The sequence below is a fragment of the Cetorhinus maximus genome, chromosome 6, assembly GCF_964194155.1.
Source record: "Cetorhinus maximus chromosome 6, sCetMax3.hap1.1, whole genome shotgun sequence".
In the NCBI taxonomy this organism is placed as follows: Eukaryota; Metazoa; Chordata; class Chondrichthyes; order Lamniformes; family Cetorhinidae; genus Cetorhinus; species Cetorhinus maximus.
Window position 1 is genome coordinate 154,394,830 of NC_135884.1, and position 12,765 is coordinate 154,407,594.

The 12,765-nt window shown below is 48.0% G+C and overlaps 1 protein-coding gene across 1 annotated transcript in view; it reads left to right on the top strand.

Moving 5' to 3' along the window:
* The first annotated feature begins 2,176 nt into the window (after positions 1 to 2,176).
* Positions 2,177 to 12,765, top strand: part of gpib (glucose-6-phosphate isomerase b) — a 20,090-nt gene continuing 9,501 nt past the window's right edge. The window contains exons 1-4 of the mRNA XM_078544791.1: positions 2,177 to 2,328; positions 8,301 to 8,391; positions 9,523 to 9,591; positions 12,140 to 12,259. Of these exons, the coding sequence (XP_078400917.1) occupies positions 2,204 to 2,328; positions 8,301 to 8,391; positions 9,523 to 9,591; positions 12,140 to 12,259 (405 nt within the window). The 5' untranslated portion in view covers positions 2,177 to 2,203. The remainder of the gene's footprint in view (positions 2,329 to 8,300; positions 8,392 to 9,522; positions 9,592 to 12,139; positions 12,260 to 12,765) is intronic.

Below are 12,765 nucleotides of genomic sequence, written 5' to 3' on the forward strand. Positions count from 1 at the left end.
GCATTTTCCACCCTTACTTCCCTCAGTATTCTTGGATACATCGCATCCTGTCCTGGAGACTTATCAACTTGAAGTACAGCTAGCCTTTCTAACATATCCTCCTTATGGATTTGTAGTCCATCCAGTATCTCAGCCACTTCCTCTTTCACTCTGACTTTGGCAGCACCTTCTTCCTTGGTAAAGTCAGATGTAAAGTATTCATTTAGTGCCTCAGCAATGCCCCCTCCGTGCGTAGATCCTCTTTTTGGTCCCTAATCAGCCCCACTCCTCCTTTTACTACCCTTTTATTATCTATAGAAGACTTTTGGATTTCTTTATGTTAGCTGCCAGAGGCTACTCATACTCTCTCATTTCTTTTTTTACTTCCCCTCTGAACTTTCTATGTTCAGCCTTGTTCTCACTTGCATTATCAGTCTGACGCCCGTCATATGTCTGTTCCTGCTTCATTTTACTCTCCATGTCTTTCACCATGCAAGAAGCTATGGCTTTGCTTGCCCTACCTTTCCCCCTTGTGTGAATGCACCTCGACTGTACCTGAATTATCTCCTCTTTAAATTGTTCCACTACAGTGTTAACTGCCAATCTTTGATTCCTGGGCCAGATCGCCCCACTGACATTGGCCCTCCCCCAAATAAGTATTTTTATTCTGGATTGCTCCTTGTCCTTTCCCATAGCTAGCCTAAACCGTGATACAATCAACATTAAGATAAAAGCAAAATACTGCGGATGCTGGAAATCTGAAACAAAAACAAAAACAGCTGGAAAAACTCAGCAGGTGCCTAGTCGGAAGATGAGGTGCTGTTCCTCCAGTTTGCGTTGAGCTTCACTGGAACAATGCAGCAGGCCAAGGACAGACATGTGGGCATGAGAGCAGGGTGGAGTGTTGAAATGGCAAGCGACAGGGAGGTCTGGGTTATGCTTGCGGACAGGCCGAAGGTGTTCTGCAAAGCGGTCACCCAGTCTGCGTTTGGTTTCTCCATTGTAGAGGAAACCGCATTGGGAGCAACGAATGCAGTAAACTAAATTGAGGGAAGTGCAAGTGAAATGCTGCTTCACTTGAAAGGGGTGTTTGGGCCGTTGGACGGTGAGGAGGGGGGGGGGAAGTAAAGTCAACATTGTTCCTTAAACGTCTCTAATGGCATTTGATTCAATTGACCCACCTCATTCCCCAGGACCAGGTCCAGCAATGCCTCTTTTCTCACTGGGTCAAAAACATGATCAAGAAAATCCTCCTGAACACACTTCAGAAACTCTGTTCTGATGAAGGGTCATTCGGACTCGAAACGTTAACCCTGTCTTCCTCTCCACAGATGCTGTCGGACCTGCTGAGTTTTTCCAGCTATTTTTGTTTTTGTTTCAGAAACTCTTCTCCCTCTCTGCCCTTCACTCTATTACTATCAAAGTATAGATTTGGGTAATTAAACTCCTCCAATATCACAATTCTATAGTTTTTACCCCTCTCTGTAATTTCCTCCTCTATATCTACCTCCCACTGATTGGTGACCTGTACAGAGCGCAGGAAAGGGTTTGGGTTATCTCTTTAAATCTCAATTCTTTTTCTTCCTACAGAAACTCCATCTTGGATTTCACTTTATGACCTTCAGACAAATGTTCCTCTTTCTCCTTTCAGTCTTGACAAGGACTGCAATCGCCAGAAGAGACCCACCCCTTTAAATGGAACTGCCCGCCCCGGGGTGTGAGCTGCCTACAGCGGGGGCAAGGCCACAGCTCACACCCCGGTCAGCGGGCGGGGCTCCCGGCTCCGGGCTCACCGCCTCCCCCGGTTGAATTGCCGTTCTACCCCGTTTGTATCAAAAACCCATCTTAAAACTTGGGCCCCGGCATTGTGATGTCATCCCCTCTTCCTGGCTCCTATTGGCTGAGAACTCCGCTAGTCGTGAAATGGGGGGGGGGGGGGCCCCGCGGGTCCTGAGTCTCGGGCGCCGCTGATTGGCTGATCCGCGGATACACTGTTGCAATTTCACATCCGATCGCTCAGTCTCCCCGCGTTTCACCCCAGACCCGGGTCCCAGAAACAGACACCGAGACTCCCTAATCCGGAGCTCCCTCCCTCCCCGGACACCGAGACCTCCCCGATCCGGAGCTCACTCCCCCCCCGGACACCGAGACTCCCTAATCCGGAGCTCACTCCCCTCCCCGGACACCGAGACCTCCCCGATCCGGAGCTCCCTCTCCAGCCACTATGGCCAACGCTTTCACCGCCGATGCTCATTTCAAAGCCCTGGCAGACTGGCACAAGCAGAACTGTGCCAGCCTCAAGCTGCGGAAGCTGTTTGAAGCGGAGCCCGAGCGGTTCAGCCACTTCAGGTGAGTGCGGGGTACACCCGGTGCAGTATTGTGTGTGTGTGTGGGGGGGGGGGCAGTGCTGCATTCCCTCAGACGGTGCAAGGGGTCATTACCCCCGCCGAACGGAGTTGAGGAATCCCTGCAGTCATTAGGAGGCTGGGCGGGTTGCCCCCCCCTCCCCTCCCCTCCCCTCCCCACCGGGGTCCCCTGCAGAAGGGAGAGTGACCCAGACTCCAGTGTGTGTGTGTGTGAGAGTGAGAGTGTGTGTGCCTACGTGCCGCCCAGCACGGGGGAGTTCGGAACTACATTCACATTCTGCTTAGTCACTCCCTCTGGATATCCAGTCTTGCTGCAGCACCGAGGGGCACAGACCCCGAGTGCAGCCACTCAGCTGCTAGTGTGTCCCTGGCTCATCTCACTGAACAGCCCCACTCCGAGTCTCCTCTGGGGTAGAGGCTGGGCTGGCCCCACTGATATAGCCCCTTGTTCTAACAAACCTCCGGAGGGCAGGTGCATCAGGAAGTGATTGATCAATCTCTTTACAGGGCCATGGAACTAACTGATCATCTCTTTCAAAGGGCTGGCAAAGACACGATTGGCCGAACGGCCTCCTCCCAGTGCTGTAAGGTTCTATAGTGAAATGTGCTGATTTGGATGACGTGGGTGTGGAGATCCTATTCGAGAGAAGGGCTGAGGATTGATTGACGAGGCTCTGGACGAGCAACAGGGACCCCCCCCTCCCCCCCAAAAAAACCGGGTGCTTAATGAGTTCATTTAAATTAATATGCTCTTTTTGATATTGTAAAAATGACTGTTGAGAATTGCAAATCCCAACTTCACTGGGAAAGGCGTTTCTGTAATTAGCCCAATTTGTGATCTTAACAGGATAACTAGAATATTAATGAAACTGAAATAGGGAGTCCTTTTAGGGTAAATGTAGAGAACTCCAGCCTGGGAGTCCCACTTAATGTCAGCCTCTCTCTCTCTCCCACCCCAATGGACATGTCACATTTTCAGTGATCTGCTAAACTGCATGGACAGTCAGTGAGAGTTATTCATCTGAAGCTGACTGGGGTGGAATTCTGGGAGTGATACGTCCAGCCTGGGTCACCATGAGCTGGCCTGGAAGCACAAACCATGTTCCCCCTCCTGGTCACTTACCTTCTGGATGGTGGATGGGCTTGGGTATCAGATGGAACAATGCCATGATGCCCCACGCAGTCACTCGGCCACAACACACACGTAGGAGGAGGTCGTCAAGCATTCATTTAATTGTAGCTCAATATGGAGTTAGTGTTCAGGGAAGGAGGAGTGAAAATTAGTGACAGGGAGGGTGAACCTAAAGAGTGGTGAATTAACAGGATCCAGAGATGCATTAAGATTTTGTGTGGTGCCAACTGGTCTACACTTCAACTTGAATGATGTTCCTGATTGTGAATAAATTGAACCAACACAACAATGCTCGGTGGCCAAGCAAGGCAACTCAGATAAAAGAGCAAAGCGCTGCGGGTACTGGAAATCCTGAAGCAAATCAAATGTTGAGTTGGGTTTTATTAAAAGGTCAACATTGAGCCACTTTACAAATAATTGCAGTTACACTTTGGCAGTACAGAAAGAGGATGGATATTACAGCCATTGAGATGATACAGAAGAGAGCAACTAGAATGATTGAGGGGGCAAAGAATTGGATTATGAGGAACGATTATATAAATTGGGTATCTTCTCAGTGGATGAGGGAAAGTTTAAATGTGATAAATTGTGGTTTTTAGGATTCCAAATGGACGCAATAATGTAAACTGTAACAAACTGTTTCACCTTGTCCAGAACAGTAGAACCAGATGACATGGCCTGCAATTAAAGGGGCTAAAATCCAAAACTGATCTGTGAAAATGTTATTTCAGTATGTGAATGGACAGCTGTGGAACAGGCTCCCTAGGGGGATGAAAGCAGTTGGGATTGATTCATTCAAACGAAAATGAGATGAATTTCTTTGAGAAATTACCACATGGAGATTCAATATGTGAGCAGTTTGAGACCTGACATGTAGAGAGTGTAACGTGCTCGGGAGGAACAGGTGATTTTGGGCCTATGGTTCCCTAATCCCTCTCCGACTGGGGGTTTTCGCAACCTCTGAGAACAGTCTGAGTCTGTTGTGGACTCATTGATAGAGATTGATCAGTGTGATTGGCCAATGACTCCATCATCATTGGATCATGTAACTACCGGGATGGTAGAAGGTGACCTGGTCAGAATGTTTTTTTTTCCTTCCCTCTATTCCCACGGTCTCGAGATTCCTCTGCTCAGTGTATTGAAAGGAATTGTTGCAATCGGGTGACTGATCTGATGCAATTTTATCAAGCATGACTTGTCAGAAATAAATCAGAAATTTGGAGATCTACAAATAACAGTCAGAATCTCACCAGCTCCCTTCTTACTGACATTAATCTGAACCCCATTGCACAGTCAGTGTGTAGAGGAACAGACAGGCTGAGTGAAATTAACTGAGTCGTGCATTTGCTCCCCCACCCCTACCCCCACCCCTACCCCTGAGTTTGTGGAATGTGTGGGTTAAATCCTGAAACGTGTCTAGTGCTGTTGAGTTTGGGGGAGGGGCTTTACCATGTGTCTGAACTCATTTAAAATTTGCTTCAATAATTCAGTAACTGTTTAAACTCATGAAAGCATTGAAAAGGGGAATTAGTAACATCTAATTTTTAATATTGAATGATAAAGCTAGATTATGCATTCACTTTTTTTAATGTGCAATAAATATATATATGTATATAGTTTGAGGTACTTCCTGGTTTAGATGTGGTGTTCTAGATTGTGGTATGAACTTGCTAACATATTTAAACAGTTTTTATGGGTGAGCTTCAGTCAGGTAACTCCCTGACATGGTTTGTGATTGCGTTACTGGGCTAGTAATCCAGAGAATGTGAGTTCAAATCTCACCAGTTCAAGGGCAATTAGGGATGGGCAACAAATGCTGGCCTAGACAGCGATGCTCACATCCCAGCAAAGAATAAAACAAAACCCTTTGTGAGAATTTGAATTCAGTTTTAAAAAACAGGTATTGATAAAAGCGACCATGAAAAGCTGCCCGTAAAATCCCAACAGGTTTACTAACGTCCTTTGGGGAAGGAAAGCCCGTCTGGTGTATTGTGTGACTCCAGTCCCACACCAATCTGGTGGACTATTAACTGCCCTCTGAAGGGGATATTGAGCATGGTGGGAGCACCTTTGTCATGAGGACGGCAGTGTTCAAGAAGCTGCCCACCAGCATCTTCTCAAGGAGAACAAGGGAAGGGCCACATACTGAGAGTGATCTCCTTTTCTTTTTTAAAAAAACAGTTAGCCCCATTCCATAATTTCTGAACAGATTTAATTCAGCAGCTGACTGGTACAGTTGTAGAGTACAGACTTACAGGTCCATCTGTTCAACTGAAGCAAGACACCCCTAATTTGATTTTAAAATCTTGCCTGTTTCGATGTTGCTCTGAATCAGTCTCTGAGATGTCGTATTCCTTTGGTTATAAACCTCCATATTGACATGACCTTGGGAAATGATGGGTGTTGGGAAATCAGGATTAGCGGATGAGAAACTAAAGGCTTGGTTACTAGATGGGTCTTTGGGAGATTGTTGAGTTGAGAGAGGATAGTGAGAACACAGATAGGGGCAGGAGTAGAGCGTGTGACCCATCGAGCCCGTTCCACCAGTCAATACAATCATGGTGATCGAGGGCTTCAACTCCACTATTCCCACCCATTCCCCACAACCCTTAATTACCTGAGAGATCAAAAATCTATCCCGGCCTTAAATATATTCAACGATGGAGCACACACAACCCCCTGGGATAGGGAGTTCCAAAGATTCACAACCCTTTGAGTGAAGTAATTTCTCCTCATCTCAGTCCTAAATGACCTGCCCCTTATAAGGCCCTTTATACAGGATGTATACTTGGGGACAGAATTCCAGAGAGCGTGTGGGGAGAGGGGTGGTAAGGAAAACAAAAAAGCTTATGTAGCACCTTTTATAAAGTACTTTTACAGTCAATCAAATATTTTTAAAGTGTATAAGCTGTTGTAATGTAAGGAACCCAACAGCAAGTTCCCACAAACACACTGTGATAACGACCAGATAATATTTTGATGTGATTGAGAGGATAAGTATTGGCCTGGGCATCAGGGAGCATCCCTTTACTCTTTGAAATAGTGTCATTGGACCTTTTACATCCATATGAGAGGGCAGAATGGGCCCTTGGTTTAACGCCCCATCCAAAAGATGGGACCTCTGACAGTGCAGCACTCTCTCAGTACTGTGCAGGAGCTTCAGCCTTGGTTTTTGTGCTCAAATCCTGGAGTGGACTCCTGACTCAGGTGAGAGTGTTACCACCAAATAAGCCACAGTCTTAGCACTGGAAGGAAATTGACACTTGACACTCGGTTTAACCGTCATGGAAATTTAATGGACCGCACATAGCTTTGAGACACAGAGCATTAGGGGGACTTGGGGTGAGCACGAATGTTAAGTGGATCCTGGTTTCTGTTATCAGTCTGGCTACTCCCATCTGTCCCAAGCTCCCTGCCAAGAATTGAGGCAACCACTTGCGGACTGAGGATATAATTAGAAATATTGGAACTTTGCCAACTGGGAGATGCCCACCAGGCTGCAGCCCACAGGGCAGAGTGATGGAGCCTGGCACACGACCCGGCCTTGCATAGTGCTTTTTGATCAGTGATACAAGCACCAGATAGACGATGGTTTGGAACAGACTAATCGAGGCTGAGCTCCCAGCAGGTGGAAGTGGACCACAAGCTTCCCACTTAACAACCACCTTGAGCACTTTCCGACAATATCCCAACTCCTTCCCAATATTAAAAACTGACAACTGTTTAAACTGCTCCATCTTCAAGATTTGTACCGGGCATGTGGAAGAAGTTTCATTTATTTCCCATCCCCGGTTGACCAGAGGCCATTAAGAGTCAACTGTGTCGGGTGGGACTGGAGTGATGTATAGGCCAGACAGTCAAAGGTCATTAACCAAAAGGTGTGGATTTAAGGTGATGAGCAAAAGAACTGAAGGTAGAATGTGGAACAACCTGTTACATGGAGCTAGTGGTTCAGATTTAGAATGCAGTGCCTGATAGGGTGGTGTATACAGTTTCACAAGGGAACGGGATAAATACTTGAAGGAGCAAAGATTGCAGGGATATGCGGAAAGAGCAGGGTAGGGGGAGTGGGACTAACTGGAGCTGAAAGAGCTGCAGCAGACTTGATGGGCTGAATGGTCTCCTCCTGTGCTGTACTATTCTACGATTAGTGAACCAGTTGGGTTTTTATAACAATCTGGCATCTTCAATTGAGAATTTAATTGGTGCCAGCACACAATCCCCACACATTTACTGAATTCAATTCCCCACAGCGGGATTTGAACCCACGACCTCTGGGCTGCTGTTCCAGGACTCTCAGCTACTGTTCCCGTGCTTCTGAGAGGGGAGTTACCGAAGTTATCCTAATGACTTTGTGATGTGGAGCAGAGCCACACAAGAGGACTTTAGATTTGATCCCCAGATGAATCTGGCTGGCTGCACTTGGTCTTCACGTCCCTCGATTTAAGGAAGGGGTAAGTGGGGGGTGGGGGTGGACAGTGATACAGCTCCGGATGTCACCCCGATCACTGCCCAGTGATGGGATTGGAGCTAGGGGGAGGGGCAGTGATTCACTGCCACGCCTGGAAATTGGATTTAAGATGATTAGTGAAAGAGCTGGAGGTGGAATGGGGAAACATTTTTATGCAACGAGTGGTTAGGATTTGGAATGCAGAGCCTGATCGGGTGGTGAGTACAGATGCCATCCTGCAGGGGACTAGCAGGGGTGACCCGGGTGGGTCGGGTCTGACGGTGTGGTAGAGACAGGAGGGGGTTAACTCTCAGCCCAGTCAATCTGTGTGGAAAGCTGTGCTCTAACTCTCCCTCTCCTACTCTGCCCACAGTTTAACCCTCAAGACGGATGATGGTGATATCCTGCTGGATTACTCTAAGAATCTCATCACTCATGATGTGATGAAGATGCTGTTTGCCCTGGTGAGTGTCATTTTGCCATAGAACAGAGTGGATGGGAAGGGCCTATTTCCTTTAGCAGAGAAGGCAGTGACTAGGGGACATAGACTTAAAGTGATTGGTAGAAAGATTAGAGGAGAGATGAGGAAAACTTTCCACCCAGAGGGCTGTGGGGGTAGGGGTCTGGAACTCACTGCCTGAAAGGGTGGTAGAGGCAGAAACCCTCAACTCATTTAAAAGGTGCCTGGATATGCACCTCGAGTGCTGTAACCTGAGGGGCTATGGACCAAATGCTGGAAAGTGGGATTAGGCTGGGGGGCTCGTTTTTCAGCCAGCGCAGACACGATGGGCCAAATGGCCTCTTTCTGTGCTGTAAATTTTCTATGATTCTAGAACAGCACCTGGTTAATGTAATGGGAGAATTTACGTTAGTATAGTGCTGCTCATATCCTTAACATGTCCCAAAACGCTTCACACTCGATCACCTTCATTTTGTTTGGCTGGTTTCTGTTGCATGGGGCAGGGGAATGAGCCATCAGCTGACCTTGCACAGCATGAGTGCCTGCTATTTGACTGTGGGAGCCAGCCTTGATCCTGATTGTACGAACATGTGCACTCACACCCCAGCCCAGTCACACACTCCCCAACAGCTTTCCCTCTGATGATCTGTCTCTCATGGGAATTCAGTCTTTTCTCGTGCCCCCACCCCCACCCCCAATCTCAGGCACTGAGGCAAGGGTATCACTGCCACAGCTCTGATCCCCCAACTCAGCACGAAGCAATTGAACGTCAGATGCTGGTCCCGCCTCCCCATTGGTCTAGTTTTGGGTCTATACCGTATCCACCTGCTCAACAATCGTTCCCAAACTAACATTACAAATAAACAAATTAACTGGCCATTGATCTCACTGCAGCTTATGGGATCTTGCTATGTATAGAGTGACTGCCACATTTATCTTTATAAAAATCACTGCTGCTCAGTGCCATTCATTGTTTGCAAAAGGATTTGCTGTGTTTTAGAGAGAAGTTACACCTGTCATGCCTATTGCTCATGTCTGTTCTAAGCCTGTCCGACTCTGGGATCCTCTCGAACCTGTTCTGATAGGTGCAGGACTCGCTGAAGATTATTTAAATTCTATCTGTGTTTTTACCCAGGCAAAATCCAGGGGTATTGAGAAAGCCAGAGAACGCATGTTCACCGGGGAGAAGATTAACTTCACAGAGGTAAGAGGTGACCCATCTTCCTGAGACTTCAGTATGGATCCAAAATGTTTGTTTCCATCGCGGTGAGTTAGTGCAGCTTTAATTCAGGATGTGGGCTTCGCTGGCTGGGCCAGCATTTATTGCCCATCCCTAATTGCCCTTGAGAAGGTGGTGGTGAGATGCCTTCTTGAACCGCTGCAGTCCATGTGCTGTAGGTACACCCACAGTGCTGTTAGGGAGGGTGTTCCAGGATTTTGACCCAATGACAGTGAAGGAACGGTGATATATTTCCAAGTCAGGATGGTGAGTGACTTGGAGGGGAACTTCCAGGTGGTGGTGTTCCCATCTATCTGCTGCCCTTGTCCTTCTAGATGGTAGTGGTCGTGGGTTTGGAAGGTGTTGCTGAAGAATGTGTGAACTCTGACCTTGACTTATAAAGATGTTTAGTGACAGGAAAATCCTATTAAATTCACCCCGTCAGCCCAACCTTCTCCAAATGCCTCAACCCCAAAAACCCCCTTCTCCCAGTATCCTTCAATCCCATTTCCCCTGAACTGCCTCCAGTATCTGCCTCAGTCTCTTTTCTGGGTAAGTTATTCTATTACTCAATTGGTGAAAAGCTCCCCCCTCAAGAGACATGGAGAGAGAAAGTTAGCAGCAATGGGTGCGACGAGTTTTGCTGCAGTTTTGTCTTTGCTTAATCTCCTTCCTGATTACCCAGCTGCTGCAACACCCCAGGGTCCCTCGTGAGTGGATTCCTGTCTCCACAGGCAGCCCAGGCCCCCTCGTGAGTGGATTCCTGTCCCCACAGGCAGCCCAGGCCCCCTCGTGAGTGGATTCCTGTCCCAATAGGCAGCCCAGGCCCCCCTGTGAGTGGATTCCTGTCCCAGCAGGAAGCTGTCTGCTGCCCTCAGCAGGAAGTGGTGTAACTGGAACTTGTGAAATTGCATTTACATAATGCTGTGTATGTGGGCACATCAAACTGGGAGAGTCCGTCCTGAAACAGAATGGAAAGCTTTGGGTTTTTGGCAGTTGTGTGACATTCACCAAGAGGTGTGGCCTGGTGGCTGCTCTCTGCAGCTGTCAGAAGGTCGTGGGTTCAAGCCCCAATCCAGCAATTTAAGCACATAATCTAGGCTGACCCTCTCCGGCTGGTGTGGGGGGGTGGTGGTCAGTCTAGAACCAGGGGACTCGGTCCTAAATGGCCTGTCCCTCATTCTGAGACTAAGATGAGGTGAAGTTTCTTCACTCAGAGCGTGGTGACTCTTTGGAATTCTCTACCCTGTGGAGGCTCAACCATTGAGAATGTTTAAAGCAGAGGTCGATAGATTTCTAGATATTAAAGATATCGAGAGATGTGGGGATAGTGCAGGAAAATGGCATGAGGTAGAAGATCAGCTATGATCTGGTTGATAGGTGGAGCAGGCTCGAGGGGCCGAATGGCCTCCTCCTGCTCTTATCCCCTGAAGGAGTGCTGCACTGTCAGAGGCGCATTTTGATCTATATTTCATATTAACGAATGCTGATTGACTGTTCCACTCGGTACACCTATATCTGCTTGGGGTGGAACTGGAGCAGGGGGTGGGAATTGAGTGAGTGGACATGTGGAGCCCATTCCGATGCAGGTTAGAATATTTTAAAATGTTTTATAGTCAAAATATCCCAGTCTTTAACATTTTAGTCGGAGTGAATGTAGAGGAATGAGAAATGTATGATCAAAGACAACATGGAAACTCAAAGGCCAGAGAATGAGGAACGCCCAGGACGGGAGACAGTCTATGCCAAGCTGAAGCACAGTGGCTAAAGCACCATATGATCACTTGGTCACTTGGCTTTAAGTACCGGAAACAAAGTTTCTAGAACAGAAAGAACAGCTAGAAATGTCTTCACTCGCAGGTTTGTAAATCTTGTAATTCCCTACCCCAGAGCACGGTGATACTCAGTCGCTGTGTATACTTGAGACAGAGATTGATAGCTTGTTGGACGTGAAGGGGATTAAGGGATAAGGAGATAGTGCAGGTAGGTGATAGAAAATCAGCCACGATCTTACTGAATGGAGGAACAGGCTCGAGGGGCCGAATGGCCAACTCCAGCTCCTATTTCTCAAGTGGAGAAAGGTTAACAGTGAGGTAAAGTCCTTAATATGGGAGCCTCAGCAAACACGAACATTCGCACACTGTTGTCAGTCGCTGAATGGTGTTGAGAGTTGGAGTTTTGCCCTCAAAGTTAAGAGTGTTGTCAAGATGATCAGAAGCCCGTTTGGTGCTATCTAACGGTGACCTGCAAGGGTCTTATCAGCTTGGTAGAGACTTTGTGAAGGAACCAGGCTCTATTCCTTACCCACCGATTAATGTAATCCTGCAGAGCCATGTATACAAACCAATACTGCTCTGAGTCAATGTATATTACATTTCTTGGTTAAAAACCACTTGGGCCTGAATCATGTGGAAGTTATTGTTACAGATCTGACAATCCTCTGTTGTGACCTTAATCACGGGAAACCTACTAACAATGGGTTAGGATGTGATGTGGACCTGTGTGTAAAATGGCTCCTATTCCTTCTCCCCAGCATCGTGCTGTACTTCACGTTGCACTGAGGAACCGCTCCAATATACCCATCCAGGTTGACGGCAAGGATGTGATGCCAGAGGTGAATGCTGTGCTGGAGAAGATGAAGCATTTCTGCCAGGTAAGTGAGAGGGAGGGATTGTGCAGCTCAGGAGCAGTGACCCTGCACCACCTGTGGCTTTAAGGTGGAAATCCTCCTTAATACATGGGAGCCCAAGTTACACCACTTTTTCAGCATGGAACTGGGTCATTCAGCTCAACAGGTTCACGTGGTGTTTATGCTCCACACGACCCTCCTTCTGCCCTTCATTTATTAACCTGATCAGTATATCCTTCTGTTCCTTGTGGTTACCCAGCTTCCCCTTAAATGTATCTAATCCATTTACCACAGCCACTCCCTGTGGGAGCGAGTCCCACATTCTCCCCACTCCCCGCGGGAGCGAGTCCCACGTCCTCCCCGCTCCCCGCGGGAGCGAGTCCCACGTCCTCCCCGCTCCCCGCGGGAGCGAGTCCCACGTCCTCCCCGCTCCCCGCGGGAGCGAGTCCCACGTCCTCCCCGCTCCCCGCGGGAGCGAGTCCCACGTCCTCCCCGCTCCCCGCGGGAGCGAGTCCCACGTCCTCCCCGCT